At 39.6% G+C, this 23,791-nt stretch overlaps 3 protein-coding genes across 4 annotated transcripts; 2 read left to right on the top strand and 1 right to left on the bottom strand.

Annotated features, from left to right (window-relative positions):
* Positions 1–52: 52 nt before the first annotated feature.
* On the bottom strand, positions 53–3,677 carry ndufaf1 (NADH:ubiquinone oxidoreductase complex assembly factor 1). Of its 2 annotated transcripts, XM_046062347.1 has the most exons (6): positions 3,203–3,677; positions 2,880–3,095; positions 1,734–2,273; positions 1,091–1,276; positions 842–916; positions 53–537 (listed from the first exon to the last, which is right to left on the bottom strand). In XM_046062347.1, exons 3-6 carry the CDS (start codon positions 2,247–2,249, stop codon positions 397–399), a joined length of 918 nt encoding a protein of 305 aa, XP_045918303.1. In that variant the 5' UTR covers positions 2,250–2,273; positions 2,880–3,095; positions 3,203–3,677; the 3' UTR covers positions 53–396. The 2 variants fall into 2 exon arrangements, with proteins under 2 accessions (XP_045918303.1, XP_045918304.1); XM_046062348.1 differs by lacking the exon at positions 3,203–3,677 and having other exon boundaries at positions 2,880–3,142.
* Positions 3,262–15,796, top strand: rtf1 (RTF1 homolog, Paf1/RNA polymerase II complex component). Its single transcript, XM_046062305.1, has 18 exons — positions 3,262–3,587; positions 5,550–5,660; positions 5,866–6,016; positions 7,324–7,525; positions 7,799–7,916; positions 8,335–8,446; positions 8,526–8,664; positions 8,751–8,928; positions 9,100–9,182; positions 9,289–9,376; positions 9,549–9,656; positions 9,747–9,824; positions 10,080–10,201; positions 12,141–12,198; positions 13,099–13,176; positions 13,285–13,386; positions 14,481–14,595; positions 14,739–15,796. Exons 1-18 carry the CDS (start codon positions 3,504–3,506, stop codon positions 14,843–14,845), a joined length of 2,034 nt encoding a protein of 677 aa, XP_045918261.1. The 5' UTR covers positions 3,262–3,503; the 3' UTR covers positions 14,846–15,796.
* Positions 15,797–16,578: 782 nt separating this feature from the next.
* golga5 (golgin A5) lies at positions 16,579–23,578 on the top strand. Its single transcript, XM_046062303.1, has 13 exons — positions 16,579–16,764; positions 18,264–18,926; positions 19,528–19,725; positions 19,815–20,034; positions 20,125–20,248; positions 20,346–20,549; positions 20,778–20,948; positions 21,417–21,545; positions 21,653–21,751; positions 21,849–22,068; positions 22,545–22,644; positions 22,755–22,818; positions 22,908–23,578. The coding sequence occupies exons 2-13, from the start codon at positions 18,272–18,274 to the stop codon at positions 22,986–22,988; spliced, it is 2,265 nt and encodes a 754-aa protein (XP_045918259.1). The 5' UTR covers positions 16,579–16,764; positions 18,264–18,271; the 3' UTR covers positions 22,989–23,578.
* The last annotated feature ends 213 nt before the right edge of the window (positions 23,579–23,791 follow it).

Raw genomic sequence — 23,791 nt, 5'->3', positions numbered from 1 at the left:
AGTATAGTGTTTTTAACATTTGTAAGCAATCACAATGAAATCCAACAAAAGATTTAAATTTGCATGAACAATATTTTTATTAAGATGTGGTTGGTTGGCATTGTCCGTGAGTTTGGTGAGTTCCTATCCTGTAATAGATGATGTCATCTAAAATTGTTTTATCTCCCTCACATCTGCTTATTTTTTATGACTAGAAACGTACTTCTTCAGAGTTTGTTTTGCCAATTTCTGCAGGTAAGAAATGTCTGTCGGTGAAGTATCATAGTACATGTACTAGAATGCAGATACAGTGTCTTAAAATAAGTGACGGGCTGGAATTGTCCACCACACAGAGGTGGTTCAGTATAACGGCTATTATTCATTAAGAGCTCATCTGCAGTATTGTAATAGTTGCTCTCAAACTTCAGGATTCTTCTTGTACGCCTCATAGGCAAACTCCTCAGTGTGCGCGTAATCTTTGCAGACACCAATGTAGTCGATCTCCAGCTGGAATGGACCATCTGCTTTATCCCCCAAGGTAAATCCAATGGTGTTCACCTGTAAATACAAAAAGATGTAGAAATATAAAGTAAATGGCAAAAAATACATGTATATAAACAACTACATTGTATGTTATTATATTGTAATACACATTTAATTATCTGTTAATTTCTAAGTTTGTAGCATGAAAAGATTACAAACTTGTATCATAATAAAAAAACTACCTTGAAAATGTACTCAAATGCTACAGGTACAAATATATCTTGAGACAATGATAGAAATATTCTGAACAGTAACTTTGTTACGGCCTTATTATATATTTATTTGAAGCCATGTAAGAATGAATTTCCCTTTGCTCTACCTTGTCCAGCCAGATAGGGTGCTGATCATCTTGTATCCTCCCACGATGTGTTAGGAAGAACTTGGAGAACGGGATCTGTAAACGAGTAACACTTGAGTATTAGAATGCAAAAAATTACTAAAAGTTCAAGTGCAGTAAATGTTCTGATGTGTGAAATGATGTAATGTTTCTTCTGGTTTATAAACATAGCACTAATCAATGGAAGAGACCTATTCATTTTTTAAGGGTTTTAATTATTATTTTGCTCACCTTGACATCTTGCCAGTATGGCCCTCCCCTGGTATACAGAAAATAATTGTATATGTCATCTTTCTGGTGAGAGAAGTATGTCTCTGTTGCAATGTTGATCATCCACGGACGGCCATCTCCACGCACACGCAAATGCAGGGTGTTGAAACTGGACCAATCAAAGTGCTTTTTTCTATCAAATGAAGCCTAGGAGAGACAAAAAGTTACGGGGTTAACTAACTGTTGACAATTTCTAGACCTCAGATGTGGTCTGGTTTTCTTTCCTATACACTTATACCAATAAACTACAGACAAGAGAGAGGAAATAGTGTGTAAATTCAACTGGTGTATTTGGATTGAGTACCAATAGCAGGTACACAAATGCTCCTGATCTTTGGTTAGCTGCTAAAGCGGCTGCTGGTAGGGCTAGACAACACGCAACAGAAAAGTTTCACAATTATCCATACATATGTAAATCTGTATAGTTTTAGAAAATGACCTTTTAAATTGTCTTGTGTGATTCAGAAATCATTCTATGAGTTTAATTAATAGCTGCTTCATAGTTTTTAACCATGAATTCAATACCACTCATATTATGATCAGGGGTCAAAACAGTGAGAGAGACGTGAATGTATGATTCCACAAACTGCAGCAGGAGACTTACCAGTAGCTGCTTTGAGCGCATGGTGCAGTAGCCACTGTAGCGTGTTTCTCCGTCCCTTGGAGGAGTAGAGCTCAGAGTCCCGTACAGAAAACAAGTGGTATTGTTTTTGCCAAGCTTCAAGTAAACTTCACTTTGGCCGCCTATCTCGCGATCTGAGGACAACGTCCACTGATCCAGGCTCTCTGGACCTCTGAACTCCCATATCACTTGGTTCTGCTCCAGCATGTGCTCAAGGATCGGTTTTCCTTCTGGACCAACCCAGCGGTCAGAAAACTCCTTTTTCAGCAGGGTGAAATTCTTCTTTATCCCCTCCAAACCCTTTTTGAGGTCAAAGTTAATCTTCTCCCATGGAAACTTGTTTTCTTTGGGCTGGCCAGGTCGTCTGTATTCACCCTGAATCACAGCCCTTCTGGGCACAGTGAGAGGAGTGATGGAGGGGAGGAGCAGCTGCTGCTGCTGGTGGATGGAACGCAGCAGCCCTGATGATGGGAGACGTGCAATCTTTGGCAGAGACATTTCAGTGGTGATGTGGACGATTCACTGTTGGGATACATCACATAGAAAGTGGTGTCATTATGGCAGACTCTTTAGCTACACTAATTCCCTCTTGAAATGTGTGTTAGTATTAGTACGACTTCATATGTGTGTCTGACTTGTGTCTCTTTGCTTTTAATTGTGCAAACGTTTCCCCCACTTGTGATAAATAACAATATCTGTGTTTTTTTGCTGAAAAACTTATGACACTATGAATCTTTTTTCCAGTTGTATAATTTAATCACCTGTTAAATTACCATATAAAGAAGTACAAACCATTTACAGGCCTGAGCTTCACACATGACATGACAAGATATGTTTCACTACAGTGAGTAATTAAGAGGAATATAGCGGTTTATATCAGCTAAAGCTAGATTTTGAATGGGATTTATCATAATTTTGACACCTCAATTCATGATATTGATAAGTATGCAGTTTGTGGGATAACTATAATGAAAACAGTCGTTAGTTACAGCCATGTTTTAGATATTTAGTGACATTTTCAAAATATTAAAAACATAGCTAACGTTAACGTAACAAGTTAAGTTATTCTGAAGACCTAACGTTAATGTAACAGTGAATACAGTGTTAGCATAACCGGTTTCTCCTTACCCCGACCATGTTGTGCCAAAGGTAGACGGATGGACTTCGGCGCTTGTTTTAGTTTGACTCGACCATCAAATACCTCTTTAAAACACGGTCACGGTTAGAAACAATTTAGAAACTGGTCGTGTGACTGCACTAATTTACACATACAAGGTTGTCTGGATTCACACGGGAGACCCAACAGAAGAACTCGGGCTGCGTTCAGCACACATTCAGATCGAGCTGTAACATAGAACAACAGATTTACGACAGTTGAAATGCTGAATTATCCGGGACCTTGAATGCAGCTCCGGTGCACCAAAGATTTTTGTCGTAACTGGTACACTCACTGTCAATATGTAGTTCCGCTCTCAGCTAACTGTACAATGTCCTCACATGCGTTGCTGGCCCATGATTTTCTTTAGTCAAACTTCAGTGATAAATAGATAAAGCACATGCACAAATGTAAATATTAGTTCACTGACAGAGATATAAATCCCAGCGGTAACTATGGCATCAAAAGGAGCGCGCATGCTCAGTACTGCCTTTGTGTGGCTGACTGCAGAGCCAACTAGCTAGGTAGCAGCAGCGGCTAGCTTCAAACATTGAGACGACACAGAGGTAGCTAGCAGGTTAGCCGTGCAGCTAATCATGGTGAACGTAAAGAAGCGGAAAGGTCGGGTCGTGATTGACTCTGACTCCGAAGACAGTGCTAGCGACGATAATTTAGATCAGGTAGGTGAGATTTTGTTACAACGGATCGCTTATTAAGTTGACAACAGTTTGAGGTGAAGCTAATGTATGCTAACTGATTGCGCTGTGTTTGGCCTCGCTTAAACGAGTTGAGAGTGGGCCCAGCTTATTTACAACCCGTGCTTCATTTCTCAGTATTCCTACATTCCTACCACCATTCCTACAATCAAATAAATTGCCTTGGTTTTTCCCATCTGTAAAGTTAATGTATTCAGCACCGAGGAGTGTATGAGGTTGTACTGAAAACACTGTCTTAGCATTAGTCGGCTAAGTTATGCCCAACGTTAAGGTTACATTCCGAGAGATGCACTCAGCGCTAGCCCTCCTGCAGTATTATGTTGCTACCAAAAAGCCGCGCCATTGACCCTTTACTGGTTTCGAGTTGTAAGCCATCTGGCTACGGCCGTGCAGTGTTGTGGAATTATATTGTTAGCTTTCACGGGACATGTTTGCACGGACTGAAGCCGTAGTAATGGAGTCGCGCTTGATTTAGCTACCTGAACCTTATGTCCTCAATGACGTCATGGACGCAGAGCTGAAGTGCTATTTCGGTGTTGTTGTCAAACAATCGCTGGCAAGCTGACTGAAGAGGGTCTAACAGGGTAGTCTGAGGAGCTGTAACGGTACAGGACTACTGCCTCAGTAACTTTGATCACCATTAAAAGCCCCCGTGTACATTATCAGACCGAGCACTACCAATTAGTTGATGTCCAGACATAGGTAGTGAAAACCGTCCATGCAGATCAAGTGTGTGCAGGATCAAGTGTTTGCAGTAATGAATACGTTTACATTTAACTTTGCCTCCCTTGCAAATACCTCAACTCTGCTATTACAGAACAATGATTCGATATCAATGCTCACTTTTTTACGAAATTTCAAATCTGCAAATCTCTGTGTGGAAGTCATAGGAATCATAAACCTTTTTATAACGTGAGTTAACAGAGGCCATGGATTTTAGCACAGCCTGGCATGACTGATCGCAGAAACACTATATATTCTATAAAGTAACAAGGTACGTAAGTTAGATTTATTTGTCACATTACATCAGGTTGTAAAGTGAAATTTAGTTTGTGACTCCCTTCAGCTACATAGCAGACAGTATACAGTAATACAAAAACAATCATAAAAATGGACAGAAATAAATTAAATTCAATGGAGCAGTGCAAGCCCAGGGAAATAATCCATTAAAATGAACCATTATGAGGTAGCGATGGTGCAGTGGATAAGTTACATGTGAGAGACCTGGGTTCGATTCCCACTGTGACACATACACCATTGTGTGTCTGAGCAAGACGCTTAACCCATAGTTCCTCCAGAGGTGTGCTACCTCTGACATAAATAGCAAATATAAGTCACGTTGGATAAAAACGTCAGCTGAATGAGTCAATGTGAATTGGTCACATCAGTATTGGCACCAGTGATCAGTGCACAGTATCGGTGCGTTACTACTCTTCAGTCATCTCTATTTCAGCTTTTCCACATTCCTACAGCAGAAAAGGAATGAGCACATACATTTTCCAGGTTTTGTTATTGAGCTTCACATTCTTGCTTTTGCGTATGACCTTGTTCAGATGTATTCAGGCCCAGTTAACAACTTGGATCTTGAATCAAAGTTCTGCATAAATCCAGTTAAGACAAATTGCCACTTGTGACTGGATTTTGCGTCTTTGCTCACATTTTAGGCTATTTTACCTGTGGGAAACTGATCTTCGCTGAACAAAAATGCATATTGTCAGTAAGCTTTGGACCCCAATACGTCCTCCATGCTGCTTCGGTTTATTTACACCTGTATTTAGAGATGTCCTCTCAGGACTGGATCATCATCAGAGACACATTTTATTGCCAATTATGTGCAGAGTTACACTTGCAGGAGGCATTTTTCCACTTTTTGTGACGATGAATGGGTGGTCTTTCTGAACCACATCACCATGTTCTCATTTTCAGGAGCTGTTGTCTTTGGCAAAGAGGAAGAGGGTCGATTCGGGTGAGCAGGAAGAGCCAGTTAGCAAACCTGCAGCTTCTACAGACTCAGAGACATCCGATAGTGACGATGAGGTATGGCAGTCTTTACTCTAAAATACTTCACTTTTATGTTTGGTACCAAAATGTTCAAAATATAGTTTAAACATGTGAGGGTTCTTCTGTTGTTATCAAGCACTTTTAACCAGAAGTACTTACTGACCAAAAGAATAGACCACTATTCTCTTCCGGTTGCAGCTACTTGATAACCAAAACTAAATGTTTTTCTCATTTTGTCTAGTGGACTGTGGGTGGCACAAAAGGCAAAAAGAAGGTTAAGCAAGGGAAAGGGTCTGAGAAGAAGAATGCTACAAAGAAGAAGGTTAATAAAGCAACGGCATCTGGCAGCTCAGATGGAGACAGCTCAGCTGAGAGCTCTGCACCAGAGGAAGGTAAGTCTTCAGTGTTCATGGGGAAAATATGCTCTACAAGCAGGCTTACTTCATTTCTTCTTATTTTATCTTAAACTTCTCCAAAGAGCCGCCCTGTTTAATCATTTTATTGTAAAGAAACCACAATTGTTTCAACAACCGTGTATGGTAAAAGTCAAGGTTGAGTTTTACAGACGTCAACTAACAGCTCAGTTTCAAACTGACGCACATGTCCTCGGATTAATGGCATCTTACATAAAGTGCAAAGCAGAGTGGCGAGACATATTGTGAAGTGTAGATGACACACAAATCACCAGGTGCCATGTCCACGGGTACTTCAGGTGGCTGGGATTAGGTGACTCACTCATTCATCCCCTTTATCCCAGTGTAACATTTAAGCTGTTGTGTGTTTATTTGTGTTACACTGCATCCCTATGATTATGGAAAACCTGGATATGTCTTTGGGGAAAAAAGTTCAGAAATGGTCGGCCAATTAATTAGGCCGATATCTGGCATTTTAAGATAATCGGGCTATAATAATGCTGTTTAATAACGTCACTTCTGACAAACTACACTGTCTCCCTTAAACACCACAGCAGAACTCAATTAATCAGTTAATTAATGAAAATCCATCTAAAACAACAAGTTACTGGCTAAGATAACCATGTACATTATTCCATACTCTGCATGGAATAATGGAATTATACATGGCTTTTCTTTGTTTTGCTATCTGCATTATATATCAGCCGTCAGCCGCCCTGCTATCTAAATATCGGCATTGACATTGGCTGTTGAAAAACTCATATCAGTCGACCACTAATCCAAGATGATGGAGATATGCATAGCAAGAAAATAGTATCCTGCATTACAGCATCTCTTTAATTTCTTTCATTAATTTAAACAAGGTAAACAAACTGGAAAATATAAGTAGCTCCGAGAATAACATTTAAATCACCTCCAATTTGTACTTTATATTGGTGCCTCATCAGATCAGTAATTTTGAAAGCTATATTATTGCAACTAAATTTAGGCTTCGTAACCACAAAAGTAGCTGTTAGGCTGTCTTCAGTTTCCAGGTTTACTTTTTAAAATGTGTTTCTTACTGCCAAAGGTTGTACATAAAATATTTTGGGAGACATATGAAAATGTATGTAGACAGACCATATTGGGGTGAAATGAAGGAGTAGAATTTTGTCTGGCTTAACATAGCCAATACTGATCAGGAAATCCCTAACCCCGTAGCATCATGTTTGTATTACTGTACTCTGGATGAGAACTGATGCCAGCTGAATGGTGGCTGTTTGTGCCACTGAATTGCTCTTTATCAGGTGAGGTGTCCGATTCAGAGAGCAACAGTTCGTCCTCCAGCTCTGACTCGGACTCCTCTGAGGACGAGGTGTTCAGGGACGGGTACGATGACGACTTGATGGGAGACGCGGAGGACAGAGCTCGGCTGGAGCAGATGACAGAGAAGGAGAGAGAGCAAGAGCTGTTCAACAGAATTGAGAAGCGAGAGGTGCTAAAGAGACGGTGAGCGATGATGTGAGCGAGGAGTGGCAGTAATGTACGGTAGAACACATGAAGAAATGTGAAACAAAAGCATAAAAAACAATTGGATGGGCTGTCAGAAGGAGACATTTTATAGAAATGTTGAATTTATTTGAAAAGAGCCCTGGTGTCCTTAAATTGTCCTCACTTCTCAACAACATACTTTCAGTAAAAGTGAGAAGAAATTCATATTCATGGCATTTTAACATTGCTGTGTGTCTGTCTATTTATTCAGAACTATGTTTGTTTTGACAGTTTTGAAATTAAGAAGAAGCTGAAGACGGCAAAGAAGAAGGAGAAAGAGGAAAAGAAAAAGAAACAGGAGGAAGAGCAAGAAAAAAGGAAGCTATCTCAGGTTCAAGACACACAAGTGGTGAGTAAACTTTCACAACATTTTATACAATGTAAGACTGATATTGCTTTTGCGGCATCTCTGCAGGGGAGTTGCGGTGTGAGCCGCTATGTTGGTCTGTTGTTTTGCCCTCCAGGTCACCGCGCATGTCACGTGACTGAAAACTATGAATACCTCTTGCACGTTATGCTGAGGACATTTAAGTGTTTTGAAAATAAACTAGAATACATTCTAGTATACACTTCCTCTGCACAAAACTATTTTGTCAGTGTTTTGGGTGATGTCTCGCAATGCCTTTTTATTGATTTTGTGTGTCTGAGTATCGATTGCATTGTTCTTGCTTTTTCTTATTAAGGGTAGGCTTATATAGTTGTATCATTAGACCATTTCTTTATTCTGTGTTTGTCTTTGTGTGTGATTGTAATATCCCCTTCTCCAGGTCATGTCACACAACAAAGAGAGACGATCAAAACGTGATGAAAAACTTGACAAAAAGTCCCAGGCCATGGAAGAACTAAAAGCTGAACGTGAGAAAAAGAAAAACAAAACAGGTTGGTGTGATTTTACTTCTTTGTGACGTGATAATTCAAATGGTTCCGTTAGCTAATGTTTCATTTCTTTGGTGAGCAGCGGAGCTCCTGGCCAAACGCCAGCCCCTGAAGACGAGCGAGGTTTACTCTGACGATGAGGAGGAAGAGGAAGAAGACGATGACAAGTCATCAGTCAAAAGCGATCGGAGTTCGCGTTCATCGTCTTATGATGATGACGAGTAAGTTTTATTCTGCTCTTAGTGTTTCACAAGACCACGCGTTTCTCTTGATTTCAAACAGCATCTTGACTGTTGTCTGCTAACAGAAAAGAAGAAACCCCCCCGAAGTCGCAGCCTGTTTCACTACCAGATGAGCTGAACAGGGTCCGTCTGTCCAGACACAAGCTGGAGCGCTGGTGCCACATGCCCTTCTTTGCGAAGACTGTGACCGGCTGCTTTGTGAGGATAGGGATTGGCAACAGCAGCAGCAAACCAGTTTACAGGGTAAGCTTGGCTACTAGGTAATGTTTCTTGTACAGTGTTCAATATTAGATGGCAGTGGGCTCTTGTAAGATGTTGCTCATGAAGACCTGGGACTCTTTAGAAGTAGATTTTTGTTCAATAAAGGCTGATTGGTGACGTGGTGATTAATTTTAGTTCTCTTGTTGTTTAAAGGTTGCTGAAATTGTCGATGTGGTAGAGACAGCGAAGGTTTACCAACTTGGAACAACGCGAACAAACAAGGGATTACAATTAAGGTAGGTATACAATTACAGGTACTTTATACATATTAAATTAAATAATCATGAACCAGTTATTGGACTTTCTCTTCTAATGTCCATGCTTACCTTTGATCTTCCTCAGGCATGGCGGTGATACACGGGTGTTCAGGCTTGAGTTTGTTTCCAATCAGGAGTTCACAGAAAATGAGTTCATGAAGTGGAAAGAGGCGGTAAGTGTGTTTTATAAAAATATGTAATATGTCAGTTGTAACATCAGTTGAAGTAGGAACTTGAATTTCTGACACACAGACACACGAGGAACCGTCAGTGCAGGCTGTGAAGTAAGACGAGTTAAAGTTTTGTGTGTGATTTTTTTTTTTTTTTTTTCTTTTCCCTTTCCAGATGATAGTTGCTGGAATGCAAGTACCAACTCTTGACGAAATCACCAAAAAGGAGCAGTCAATCAAAGAAGCTCTGAACTATAAGTTCAACGACAAAGACATAGAGGATGTAAGTCTGTTTGCTTATATGCTAATTATTTATCTGACTTTTTACATGATGCAGTGGAACAAAATAATTTTTTGTGTTTACTTGCTGCAGATTGTTAAAGAGAAGGACCGATTCCGAAAAGCGCCACCGAATTATGCCATGAAGAAGACGCAGTTACTCAAAGATAAGGTAGAGGAAAATAACTGTTTTTATACCAAAATGATATCTTAAAGATGTAGTTTGTTACATAACCAGGCTTGACATTTTAGCATGCAAAGATTAACTGTTGCATCCAAACAGAATATGAACAAATATCCCAACCAACCAAAGGTTTACATGCACGGGGACAGCAGCTGTCATAGATTTTCCAGAGGATGTGTTGTGACCCACAATATCTCATCCGTTTGTGGCTCACAAACTCGTTTTTGTTTGTTTTGACTGAAGGCCATGGCAGAGGAGAGTGGAGATGGAGACAAAGTGAAAGTGATCCAGGATGAGCTGAATGAGCTCGAGGAAAGGGCAGAAGCACTTGACAGACAGAGGACCAAGAACATCTCTGCTATCAGGTACACAAGCTACAGTTAATCTCCCTGCAGGTGCTCATTTCAGTAAAACAGTGGATATAGTTTCTGGCTACAAGACAGTTTGTATCAGTTGGGTTGTTAATTCTAGTAAATTTTATTTCTGCAAAAGCTTACCTAAAATAGATAATAAAGAAAGATATAAACACAAACTGCAAGTGTTGGGCTTTTCCGATTCATAAAATGTTACAGCATCCGCTGCTGCATTTTTACCGTTAAAAACCGCCAGAGGCCTGTATCACGAAGCAGGATTTGAGCTTATCCAGGTAACTTCGGGGTTAAGCCTGGGTTTTCAGTACCACGAAGGTGGTTCACTTCTTACTGGGGTAGATCTCCATGGTAACCTATGCTGAACAGCTAACCTGCTCTGGAGCAGGTTATGTTCCAGATAAGAGATCAACTCTGTGAAAACGCTGCCTATTGACCAATCAGCTCTCTTGGAAATGACTCACCATCTGTAGGAAATCCCACAGACTGTTTTAGCCAATAGGCTGCTTTATGTTTGCAGCGGTGATGTGGAGGATATAATCCTACAGAGACTGATTAAAAGCCTTAGGCTATTGTTGCCTACAGGTTTTTACAGTACAGCAGGATAAGCCAACTTACTGCTTTGAAATGTGTTTTAATATTTTTTATTTGCTCCCAGTTCATTTCACACACCCTGACGCAGCCGTTAAAATAAATGGGTTTTATTTTTCTTATGTGAGGCTGAATATTATGAGCAGTTTGGTAGGGATTTTGAAATACTAAATTTTAATATGAACGTAGGCTATCTGTTTTCTTAGGCCTACTACAGAGACTGTAGTCATGTTCCTCCTGGGACAGTGAGTTTTCAGTAGCCTAAATGTTGAGATTCAGTCTTTCAGCCACTATTTGAGCACATTTTATGGCATGAACGGAGTTTTCGTTTCATTGCTTTATGAAGTTAATTTAGAACAATGTTTGGAACACTTTTGAATGTGTTAAATAAATTTATCTCATTTTTGAAGTGACGACGAGTCTTTTAATGTGGAAACGCCGACACACAGCCGAGCTGAAAGAATAAGGCTGATATATTCATACAGCTCATAAGAACACTTTACATCAATGCAATATTATAGACTATGCCTACACCTGTTTATTTAGGCATTCACACTGTCTGCAATTTTCTGTCTCCCTGCATATGTCAGATGCAAGCGTGCTACTGTCGTATTTCTGTAGTGTTACAGTTTAATCCTTGTTCATAAAATGTGACGCTCTGCTGACAGAGGGCTTGTTCATATCTGCGATTGGTCATCTGCTGCTAACACCGCCTCTTTTATGTGAACGCGCTCACGGCTGAATTGGGAAACCCTGGGTTGACTTACCGAGTTGATAACCAGCTTCGTGGAACCGCTTATCCCGATCGCATATGTTAGGGTTAGTTAAGCCAGATAACGAAAACATATCCTGGGTATGCTGAACTCGCTTCGTGGTACAGGCCCCAGATCCCTGTTGCCACTCGACTGTGGTAATGTTTACGTTTACCTTGTGAAGAATCACTCCCCTAACACAGCCCAGGCTTGTCTCCTCCTCAATTAGTGCATCCGAAAGCTCAACAACCATCTAGCATTTTGGCAACGCAAAAGTAACAAACTCAAACAGTTTATCACTTGCTTCCTTGTTGGCGGGCAGTGGAAAATAACCCTCCAAGGAAGCGTGAAAACTATGAATTGGTGCTTTTCTTTCACTGGTTGAAAAAACATTCCTGGTTGCTTTGAAGGAAATAACAGCTTTTGTTTAAAATTAGGTCCCACATTCAGATAATAGAATACAAAGAACAAGGGATAGAAATATACCTACCGATTGGTTTATGTCATATTTTTAAATCCATAACCCTTGATAAAAAAAATTTGTCCTTGTTTTGAAGCTAATTGTGTTTTAACTTAAAATTTTTATCATCCAGCTACATCAATCAGAGGAACAGAAGCTGGAACATTGTTGAATCTGAGAAAGCTCTTGTGGTAAGTGGCCTCCTGAAACACCACCTTCATACATATGCTTATTTGACGGTAATGATTTGTGATATAAAGAAAACTTTTTAGCAAAATTGATTATTGCACATATTGGCACCTTTTTTTTAAATGTTTAAATAAAAAAACTGTTTTAAAGTATAAGATGAGACATGAGAAGTGCTTGAAAATCAATTTGTTGTGGTAATCCATGCACCGTTTACTTCCTGTAGTTTCTGTTTGCACCAAAGGGGTGTGAAAAGTACAACAAAAGTGTTATTAAAGGATTGGAAGAGAAGCTGTCTTGTATCTTTACAAAAGGATTGTGTTTTCCGAAACCACTAGTGTCTTTTTAAACTGACGGTATATGTACTTCTCACCAACATTTTGAAATATTGCCTCACTTTAGATGTTAACCAAATCCAGCACTCCAGCAGTCACGCTGTGGTTCACTTACTTCAGTATAGTAATTTCAGTATTTTTCAACCTGGACCTTATTAAAGTTACTATTTTTATCAGTGGAGTCTGGTAGTTTTGGTGATAGCGGTATAGTGACTGTTTCTGGTTAAACAAAAAGAATCTTACTCTTTTAACAAAGGTCTGTCTGTCTCAAAAACAAAGTCCAAATAAGTCACATAGACTGAAAAACAAGGTTAAAACTTACCAAAGTTACCCTTTAAGGGCATTCACAGCAGTGTTTGTGAGGAGACACGAGTTGTGTGTGTCTCACAGAAACATAAGCACAGCACTAAACCTCACCCTTTGGATGTATAGGGAAACATTTATTTTACCTGTTGTTTTTGATCCAACTGAACTTCAGTATAAAAGCTCAATATAAAATTAGTCAGTGGTCCAAACTTATACTGTTGTTAAAATAACCCACTTTTTATTTGCTTATTTATTTTCTCGCAGGCTGAAGGACAAAATGCCAAAAACCAACAAATGGATCCTTTCACAAGAAGACAGTGCAAACCCACCATGGTGTCTAATGTAAGACTTCTATAATTATTTCACCGAACATTTTCCATAAGTACAATGCAATAAACACTGCTGAATGTAATTTTATTAATAGTCAACCTCTTCATTTTGGTTCTGCAGGCCAGAGACCCCTCAGTCCACGCAGCTATTCTTGCTCACCTGAACCAGAAGTACGGCTCTGGGTCAACGCCCGATCCTTCTGGCGCAGAGAAGAACAAACTGGTAAGTAGAGCAAACACTTAAGAGACACTCCCAGTGCTTTCACATAAAAGATGTTTAGAGAGTGAACTTCTTTCGCTTGTTTGGTGAGGTGCAAACAACGCCAAAATCCTGCTTGTAGTCCTGTTCCAAGCAACATGTCATGAAAATAGGAAACCTCGCTCTTGTTTCACCACAACTGTGCTCTTGCTCCTGCTGTGACGTGTTTTGTATCTTTGTCTTCTTTTTAGTCATCAGAAGATGAACTTCATTAATAGTTTGTCTGCTAACTTTTATCCAAAATATTTAAGTAAGAGTAAGTGTAGTCACCACTGTAGTACAACTTTTCTTAATGGCTTGATGGACAACAAGACATTTTAAGGTCTTATTATATAAAACTTTACCAATTATTATGTACTTATAATGCATTTTTAACAGAGGAAAATCTAACTTTTCCTGATTTGATGTAAATAAAGTGGGTTTCTGTGAATCTACTAACCAGTTAATTATAGACTCATGCACATTGAAGTTTGTAGACATTGTGTATTCAAATGATTAAATTAAGAAAAGGAAGTATAACTTGAGAGGATTGTTTATATTCGAAACATGTAAAGTGAGAACTAATATAAAATACAGATGTATTTAAGTTTTAGGAGTTAAATTATGCGATGGACTTAGCGATGAGTTGAAACGGTGTAGCTTTCTGTGGAGTTTCAAAAAAGCCTTAAAATGCAAAACAATTAAGAATTACAATTTAGATTGAAATTTATTCAATTTTGTTTTCTTTCTTTTTTTCTCCTTTTGTTTCGTTCGTATTGCTGGTATTCAGCATTCTAGTGTAAAGGATAAGCAAATAAAAGCCTTGGGCTTCAGCCTATTCCTTTTTCAGTTGTTAATGTTATTTTGTGGGAATGGATTGGTGTAAGCATTTGTAAGATTTGTCTAAATTGCATATTCACACAAATTGTCATTCTTTGTACATTATAATGTAAACCGAAATAAACCATTCATTCATTCATAAAGGGAGTGTGCAAATGCCCAACAGAAAATAGCTTTCTACTTTTATTTTATATAAAGTATTTACATTTCTAAGTTTTCCTCTGTTTGTCTTATTATAGGGTCAAGCAAACCCAAAAGACAAAGATATCCCCAAGCCAACCACTGACCTCTCAGAAGATTTGTTTAAAGTTCACGATTTTGACGTTAAGATTGACCTTCAGGTTCCCAATGCAGGTGAGATGATTCTCCCAATCTATTACTTCCCTCACCCGGGAAATATATTGCACTTGGCTGTAGTACAAAGGTGGTTGTTGATTTTAACTGCAGCACTTTAGAAACTATAAATAACTTATTGATATTACTGTTGTGTTATGCAGAGGCAAAGTCTCTGTCCGTAAGCTCCAACGCGCTGCCGGTGAAGGACGGCGCACCCCGCAGGTCCCTCAACCTGGAGGACTACAAGAAGAGGAGGGGGCTGATCTGATGCGGCCAGTCCATCATTCAGACACCACATTGCATGTGTAACTGGCTGTGCAGGAGAGTGTATGTGAGTGTGGGTGAGCGAGTGAGAGTGTGTGTGAATGACTCCCAGAGGACATGTGTTTGAATGTTGATACAACAGACTGTTTATCTGAACACAGAGGAAATACTGATTGAGCAAAGACAACATTTTTCTCAAAGGAATCTCTCTTGGAAGAAATTAGTCCAGATTTTTGTTTTGTTATTTTTGCATTATCACACACAAACTCGTATATTGAATTGTGTGTTGTTTTTTTATGTATTTAACTTCCCCGTCTATTGGATCTTCTGGAGTCCACTGCTTTTTTTTGTCTATATTTTATTTATTTTTAAAGGACGTGGCGCTTGTGGATTATTACCTTGACAAGGACACTATTTTAGAAGACTTAGATTGTTGAGGCGTTTTGAAATTACTGGACTGGATACCTAATGGCGCAGACAAGCCTGTCCTCACCAACAATGAATTACTGTTGTAAATCACCCCCTCCCCAAATGTGTGATCATCTGCCCTTGCAGTCCATTCTGAATTTTAACAGCCTCGTGTTTTTTTTTCGCGAAGTGTAGATTATTACCACCTCAGACTTAACCTTGACTTCGGCACTCCGTGACAATTGTGAAAAGTTCAGTACAAGTGTACTGGATAATTATCACTTTTTAAGTCTTTGAAACAACCCGATTTAACAGGGAACCATTTTCTATGGCTGTCCTGGTTATTAAAGTGTTCATCTTTAATTTCTGTTATCTCTTGGTTGGTTATTCATGGGGACAACTCCCCTGCCCTTAACTCCCAGAGCAGATTCTATGTGTTATCGATTGTGTCCATAGTCAGTTCCTTTTATTGATGTGGCATGCCATGTAAATATGCATTTTGGAGTGAGTGCGAAAAAAATAAAAATAAAGAGGCACTGTTTCATAACTTCTGTGTCAGTTTGTCTCTTTTTAATTTAAAGGTGAGACTGCGGCAACATAGGTCACCTGCCGAGATTGTAATTATCTTTTTAAGATGGAAGCACTGAATCCAGACTGAAATGAATTACATTTAACTCCTGATGTGTAAAGGATATTAAAGGACAGTACCCACCCCAGCTACAGCCTGTTCACCCTGCTGCCTCCATTGAATATGGTGTATTTCTGTTCACCATTTTTATGATTGCTTTTGTATTACTGTATCTTGTCTGCTATGTAGCAGAAGGGAGTTACACACTTAATTTGACTTTACTACCTGGTGCAATGTGACAAATAAACCTGTCTTCTACCTTTTTAATTAAATACCTTTTTTTTTTTTTCTACTTTTCTGCTTAAATGTCGGATTTAAGTTAAGTGTACTGCACAACAGTTAACATAGCATCCATTATCACACTGCAAATGTTGATGGATGTTTGAGACATTTACATTATATGTGAAGAAGAGAAAGTGCTCTTGCTTTGTGTGCGTTTCCAAATTTTTGCTTGAACTTTTTAAAGGGACTTGTTTTTTCATATTCATAAACTCATCCTATTTATTGCTCTTGATAACAAAATTGTTTTTGTAAAGGTGAACAAAGACATAAAAATGCACCAAACAATAATTGTTTATGATTGCTTGTATTTATATTCATATGATATTCACATACATGCAGGAAGGAGGTGGGTGATGCGCATTGGAAACCTCATTGGCTAATTTTTGATCAGGCTTTTCAGAAGTCGGACTGTTGTGGGGTCCTGGCTTGTAGCTCTTCCTGGTCCACGTATTGAGAACATCACCAAATATCCTGTTGTATGACAGATAATGACATTTGACTGTGTTTATCCAAACTATATTACTCTTTCATGTTCATCAGCTGAACCCCGGCGGTAGCCAGGTGGAGACTGAGGCATTTTGAGATTGGGACGTCGTTCACAAACGGTACGTTAGAGGCTTTCCTTTAGCAGCCAGCTAGCCTGTTAGCTTTAGCAGTGATGAAGTTTATCTTGAACCAACTGTGTTTACACTAGTTTTATGATAATGTAAGCCCAGCTGCTGATGACTCCTGTAATAACTATGGTTATGCATATGTACCAGAAACACTGCAATGTCGTTATAATAACTAACTAGCCAGCTAACTATTAAGTTATTGACCTAGCAAGCTAGGTGTGCAGAAATTGAGCATTTAAAAGAGAGTTTCAGTCCTGAGTGGAGTCTCTCAGGCTGATTACAATGCCTGCAAGTAGTTTGACTTTATGGCGCTACTGTAATCTTAATTTTAACTATCGGTCAATTGCTGTTTTAAAAGGCATACAGTCCCAATTTTAGATAGCTATCTCTTGCTCCTACATGGTGCAGCGTCTGCCAAATTAATGCAATGTAAAACTCGATGCATGGAGAATAGATATGAAGGAGGATATGACTTGATGAGTCAAAAACAAAAAAATTCAGACTCTTAACTAATTCAGTATAGAAATGTAATGATAAATCGTAGTACTGTACTCATTATTACTATTAGTATCTTATTACTATTTATCAACATTTCTGTTAATACTGTACATATCCACTCTTTTATATATTTATATTTGAATCTATATTTTTAGATTTGTATATTTTGTTATATGTTCTGCTTACCTACTTTTTTATTATTCTTTCTATTCCTTAATATCTTGACATGCAAAGTGAGCCATTGTAACAAAAGAATTTACCCTCAGGGTTCAATAAAGTATTTCTAATTCTGATTTCTAATCCACGGTTTCCCTGATTTTACAGATATTCGTATGAAAAACAAGGACGAATAAAGGTTTATTAATACTTAGTTAACAGGAATGTGCAGGGCTACAGCCATTCTGACAGATGGTTGATAAATGTTTAGCTGTCTGTGTAAGGTAAATTTACTTTGCAGCAATCATGACTCACTGACTTTATATGGACACACCTTCAATAGGAGTGTAGAAGTTATGAATAGCTTGTTCAATAGCTGGTCTTCCAGCTGGAGCGTCTGGAGATATTGATTTATAACTTTTATTTATTCAGTTTTACTGATCACACTCACATGGAAGTGGCTCAGCACCACAGTCTGATCTGGGGTTAAGGGCTTGCTCAAGGGCACCTCAGTGGTGGTTAGGGATAGCGGCTTTATCTTTCAGTTTCTCTGCCCTGCTAGTCCAGGGATTGAATTGACGCCATTTTGGACACTCTTTTGACCTTTAGACCTATAGATAGATAGATAGATAGATATCACCTTCAAATGATTTTGAAATTTTACTCTGTTGTTTTTTATCCTTTAGGAGGACAAACACATTAATAATTGTTGCATGTTTAAACTCAAAAAAACCCATTATCGATCAACTAAACCTTAGTATATTGGAACCTGCTTGAAATGGGTCTGCACAAAGGCATTTCATACTCAAATTGTGCTTTTATGTTTCTGCTATTAGGATACAAAATGTCTTGGTTTGCTGACTTGGCTGGGAAAGCTGAAGACTTCCTGAATAAAGTGGATCAGGGAGCTGCCACTGCCCTGACCAAAAACCAGGCAAGGTCATCCTCCTTTTCGTCATCCTATGAAGGAGAATCAACTGTCAAACCTGAATACAACACTGCAGGGTACAAGACCGATGCAGCTGTAACACATCATGCTTATTCATCCTCTGATAATGCACCAAGCTACATCGCTTCAGCAGCTGGCAACATCAAGAGATCCAGTTCAACGCTGCTGGCTGCTACTGCCAACATGGCCAGTATTCCCTCTGGTTCTGGCAGCAGTGACCCCAACTCTGCCAAGACCTCATCTGGCTTTGTGAGGCCCAAAAAGTGCGAGCAGGATGTGGACGATGACATGCTCTTTGACTTTCTGAACAGCTCAGACCCTCCAGTCAGCAGCAGGAGGGATTCCAGAAGAGAACTTGTGAAGGTAGCAGTTCCAGTTACTGAGGCCCAAAACCTAACACCTCCTCCTTCCACCACTCCTCATACCGTCCCCTCAGCCCCATCGACTCCCCCCTCAACCCGGGGTGTATCCAGGGCCTCAAGCATTAGCTCACTGTCTGCTCACAGCATCAAAACATCAGAGGAGACCTCTGCTAAAGAACAAAGCCAAGGTATGATTAATAACGCCCTACATAATGCAGTTGTCATTTTTACCATTTAGTCAGTGTTGTGAAAAAGTGGCATGTATCCTTATTCATAAGGGAGTAGAAACACAGAGTTAGAGTATGATTTTGGTGTATTAAGTTAAAACTCTTTTGGTTTCATTTGATTTTGATTTTTCTGTATGTTGGCTGTTGTCTTGTCCTGTAAGTGCACATATTTAGGAAGTGAAAGTACCTTTGTTTACCATGGGTGTAGCTTGTATACTTTATATACTTGTATACATTATTTTGTAACTATTGTTTGACTGATTCAGATGAATATGAGTCGGGTTGTAACTACGTGTTTGGTATCTACAATTGTATGTAATTTGTAATACACTAGATCTCATTTTTCATTTCCTTAACCTGTAAGAAGACGGTGTGATCAAGTCAAATGAAAGATTCTGAAAAGAGAAACGCAGTCAGTGATCTGTTTGTACTGCCAATCTATTGTGATATTAATATCACAAGATATCTTGCTTTATTTACATAAATAGTGTGTCTTTTCTGGCATTTATATCTAAATTATATTTTTGTGTGTTTTTTCATCACCCCCACTCGGACACCACAGACACACCTGAGAGTTCAGACTCAGGTTTAGCTGTCCTTCAGGAGTCCAGCAGGCAGGAGCCTCTTCCTCCCACAGAGGAGCCACAGAGCCAAATCCTGTCCAGTCTGCGACTGGAGAATCAGCTACTGCGCAGCGAGGTGGCCTCCCTCAACCAGGAGATGGCTTCAATCATCCAGAGAGCAAAAGACTTACAAGATGGTACGAGATGAGACAAAACGTCAACAATAATGGCCTACATTTCTGCATCTCTCTCTCTGTATTAATTGCGTGGTTTTCTACTCATGCAGAATTAAACCAGACTCGTCTACGTGCAGACAGGTGGAACTCAGAGCAGTCTCAGACTGATAGGATGTTACGGGAACTTCGGTCACAGGTTGATGACCTAACAGAAGCACTCTCTGCCAAAGATGGTCAACTTGCAGTCCTGAAGATCAGACTGGATGAAGCTGATCAGCTACTGAAGTCCCGCAGTGCTGCATTAGATGAGGCACAGAAGGAAAAGTCAAGGTACACTCTTCTGAGCACCTTTTTAATTAAAGATCAGATTCAGCTTTAATGAACGAGGTTAGATATGAATTTCCTTGTTTTGGTTTTTAGAATTATGCTAGACCAAACAGAAGGGAGCAGCATGCAGTCCCAAGCGCTTGAAATGATACAGGAGAGGCTGCGAGAGACTGAACTGGCCCTCAGGAGGGAACAGGACAACTACAGGCAGATGCAGGTGCACATGATGCTATGCAACTTCCTTTATAAATTACTGTTAAGTCTTGACTGAACACATGGAAATATAGACTTCTTAATTCTCTGTTCTTGTGTAGAGTGAGTATGCTGGCCGCCTGTCCAAAGTCGAGTCTGAGAGGCAGACCCTCGCAGAGACGGTGACTGCATCAGTGCGGCGAGCTGCAGAGGAGAAGCTCAGGGTCGACGACATCCAACAGCAACTGAAAAGTGCCAAAGCTGCAGCTGAGACTGCCAAACAGGAGTTACAAGACTACAAGCACAAAGCTACACGCATCCTACAAGTAAGACATGCTGTCTTTTCCATACGTAGTGTCAGTATTTATATAAACAGTTCCAGACATTCATTGTTTTTAAAAGCATTTTTTTACATACAGATTCAGAATGACCTAAATTACCTTTTCCTGTTGAATGTTTTTTTTTTTGTGTCCCTTTGCGAGTCATTTTTTTGTTACTAGGCTTCTTTTAATAAGCCTAACCTGTTTTTGATAATGTTGTAAATGGTCTTCTAGTCCAAAGAGAAGTTGATCAGCAGTCTGAAGGAGGGATCTGGTCTGGACACTCTGGACGGCAGCGGGGCCATGGCTCTGGAGCTGGAGGATCTGCGTCACGAGAAGGAACTGCAGAGGGAGGACATCCAGAAACTACAGGCGCAAGTGCACACACTTAGGACAGAAATACAGGTGAGATGGTGTTAATGGCAGAAAATATAGGCAGGGGTAGTGTAAATTTAAAGTTATGATCATGGTTGATGGCTACACACTTGTGTGTTTGTAAATGTATCTGTCTGTATGATGTGAGGCGCTGTATACTGCAAAAGCAAATTTTTTTGTCTAATGTTTATTGTTTGTATACGTCTGAAACTACATCTGCAGTTGAATGTAAATACTCTGAGATTTGTATAGCACCTTTCTAGTCTTTGCGACCACTCAAAGCGCTTTTACACTACACTACATCACATTCACACAAATTTATACACTGGTGGAACAGACACCAGGGGCAATTCGGGGTTCAGTATCTTGCCCAAGGAAACTTCGACATGAAACCTGGAGGATCACCGATCATTCGATTAACAGGCAACCCGCTATACCTTCTGAGCCAAAGACATGTTGTTGATTCAGCTGTACAAGTGAGGTATGTTTTTGTCTCAGGATTTGGAGAATCAGGCTCTGACAGAGGCAGAGACATGGCGGGAGCAGCAGGCGCAGTTAGAGGAGCAACAGGCTTTACAAAACAGAGCTAAGCAGGAGGTGGAGGCTGAGGTTGAGCGCTACAAACAGGTAAAGATGATGATATAGAAAATTAACTGTCATGAATATGTTTTTCTTGAAACATATCTGAACTCGTAATTCATGTGGGATGTTTTTGTATTTTTCCAAAATAATAGGAGCTGCAGTACCTAGAGGAAGAGCACCATCGAGCCAAAACCTCTCTGCAGAGCAGAATCAAGGACAGAGAAGATGAAATCCAAAAACTCAGGAACCAGGTCAGTAACTTTACAGTCGCATGTAAATTAAGAGCCCCTATGCTGGGTTTGGCTAACATCTGCTTTGTGACAAACTACTGATGGTGTACTCTTCCAGTTGACCAACAAGACTCTTAGCAACAGCCAAACAGAGCTGGAGAATCGTCTCCACCAGCTGACAGAGACGCTGATCCAGAAGCAGACGATGCTGGAGGCTCTGGGCACAGAAAAAAGTGCCCTGGTCTTCCAGCTGGAGCGTCTGGAACAGCAGCTGAAGAATGCTCAGGGAGGACAAACTGGAGGGCCAGCCATCAACATGAGTGGTCTAGAGGGACCAGGTAGGCGGGGTTTAGATGAAGGTCAAATTGTCTTGTATTTCAAACATGTGATTGTTAAGGGGTGGTGATGACCATTTTTATTTTCAGTGGGATCTTAATATTTAAATTTTCAATACTTCAATGAGGCAAGATGGTTGGAGATGACATTTCAACATGTAGAACGCATTTGATGATCAGTGTTAACATCAGTACCTTTTTTTACCAGAGCAACAACAGCTGATTTACCATGTTACAGTTGACCCAGTCCCCTTGTTTGTGTGTTTTTTGTTTTTTTTCCTGCCAAATTTCTTTATCTGTGTTTCAGGAGTCACTTAATTTTCCTGATCTGCTTTTTGTAGATGCAAAAACAATGGAATGTACCAACACATACATTTAAAACTGGACAGGTGCATTTATTCTGTGTTTTATTAGGCTTAATAGGTCATCAGATTTCATTCAGAGTTCATGATGTCTTCTTCTGTGTGTTGTATTTTCAGGAGCACGACAAAGAAACACACCAATCCTTTTTAGTGATCAGGACAGTCCAGGAATGTATGGCAAAGTACGCAAGGCAGCCAGCACCATTGACCGTTTCAGGTAACATTTCACAGGAGTATTTTTTGTCCTCATCATTACTGTACTGTAATTACTCATTTTCCTGTGTGAGATATAATCCCCAGTGGTAATGGGAAATTCTGTAATTTCAGCATCAGACTGGGTATCTTCTTGAGGCGCTACCCTATGGCCAGAGTTTTCGTTATCCTGTACATGGTGAGTATTTGAAAAATGGTATACCATTTGTCCATCTTGATGAACACTGGTTAATCAAAGAAATTAACATTTCAACTTCTTTTTTGCAGGCAGTACTGCACCTGTGGGTCATGATTGTTCTCCTGACCTACACACCAGAAATGCACCATGGTCATCCTGGTGGAAGATAGAAGGCTTGAATTTTAAAGTTGGGTGCTTAAAATATGTTGGTTCTATGGACTTCAATGTAAGGATGGTACAAGCTGCTTGAATATGGGTCTGGGTCCCAACTCTCCCTGTTTTGCACAGAAATGCTATGAGTTAGACATTTCCACTGACTTGTTTTTTGTTTCCAACTTAAGATTGATAGCAGACAACTGCATTGAGTTTTAAAATAATTGCAGAGTGATCTATTGTATTGGTGGTCTGCTGAAAAGACATTAAATCAAACATGATCTCACATCTGTTCTTCTCATCTGCTTTCAGACCTCTTTTCTCTTGAGAAATTGTATTTAACACTATGTAAAAAATAATCTTTTAATAAAAGAGTTAGAAGAAACAACATGGCCTGGCACTTTTCTAATAGATTATCTGAGCCACAAAATAACAAAACGAGGAACTTGTTCAGTTTCACTCACAGAAGTCAGTTTACCAGTCATGAGGAGTACGACTCAGCATTGTTATCTCAATGTTAGTTTGAAAACTACTAAAAGATGCTACTGGTTGCATTATGGAAACATTTGTAATTTACCAATAAAGACTGAAAGTCATGATATCATGACCTCTACTGCTTTGATTTTTACAATTCTTAAAAAAATGTCTCTTTTGGGTCCCCCAACTTCATAGAAGGGCAAAACTACATTTCTTGCATTGCGGGTAATGTTTGTGTCTAGAAAATAAGAATTCATACCTAACAGAACTTATGACACTTAGAGCTGCCACAGCTGCCATTTCTGAACTATGGTTTCATGTAGTAAATATGTTAAAGTGTATG

Source organism: Micropterus dolomieu, linkage group LG11 (assembly GCF_021292245.1).
Source record: "Micropterus dolomieu isolate WLL.071019.BEF.003 ecotype Adirondacks linkage group LG11, ASM2129224v1, whole genome shotgun sequence".
NCBI lineage: Eukaryota > Metazoa > Chordata > Actinopteri > Centrarchiformes > Centrarchidae > Micropterus > Micropterus dolomieu.
This window is presented reverse-complemented; position numbering and strand designations above follow the sequence as displayed.

What these genes read in the sequence shown, in the direction of transcription:
- ndufaf1 (XM_046062347.1), bottom strand. Translation starts at nt 2,249, where the DNA reads ATGTCTCTGCCAAAGATTGCACGTCTCCCATCATCAGGGCTGCTGCGT. An exon ending in CATACTGGCAAGATGTCAAG is followed by an intron (nt 917 to 1,090) that starts GTGAGCAAAATA and finishes ACTCGTTTACAG; the next exon opens with ATCCCGTTCTCCAAGTTCTT. An exon ending in ACCCTATCTGGCTGGACAAG is followed by an intron (nt 538 to 841) that starts GTAGAGCAAAGG and finishes TTGTATTTACAG; the next exon opens with GTGAACACCATTGGATTTAC.
- rtf1 (XM_046062305.1), top strand. Translation starts at nt 3,504, where the DNA reads ATGGTGAACGTAAAGAAGCGGAAAGGTCGGGTCGTGATTGACTCTGAC. An exon ending in GCGACGATAATTTAGATCAG is followed by an intron (nt 3,588 to 5,549) that starts GTAGGTGAGATT and finishes TCTCATTTTCAG; the next exon opens with GAGCTGTTGTCTTTGGCAAA. An exon ending in CCTTCAGGTTCCCAATGCAG is followed by an intron (nt 14,596 to 14,738) that starts GTGAGATGATTC and finishes TGTGTTATGCAG; the next exon opens with AGGCAAAGTCTCTGTCCGTA.
- golga5 (XM_046062303.1), top strand. Translation starts at nt 18,272, where the DNA reads ATGTCTTGGTTTGCTGACTTGGCTGGGAAAGCTGAAGACTTCCTGAAT. An exon ending in AGGTTGAGCGCTACAAACAG is followed by an intron (nt 21,546 to 21,652) that starts GTAAAGATGATG and finishes CCAAAATAATAG; the next exon opens with GAGCTGCAGTACCTAGAGGA. An exon ending in TCCAAAAACTCAGGAACCAG is followed by an intron (nt 21,752 to 21,848) that starts GTCAGTAACTTT and finishes GTACTCTTCCAG; the next exon opens with TTGACCAACAAGACTCTTAG.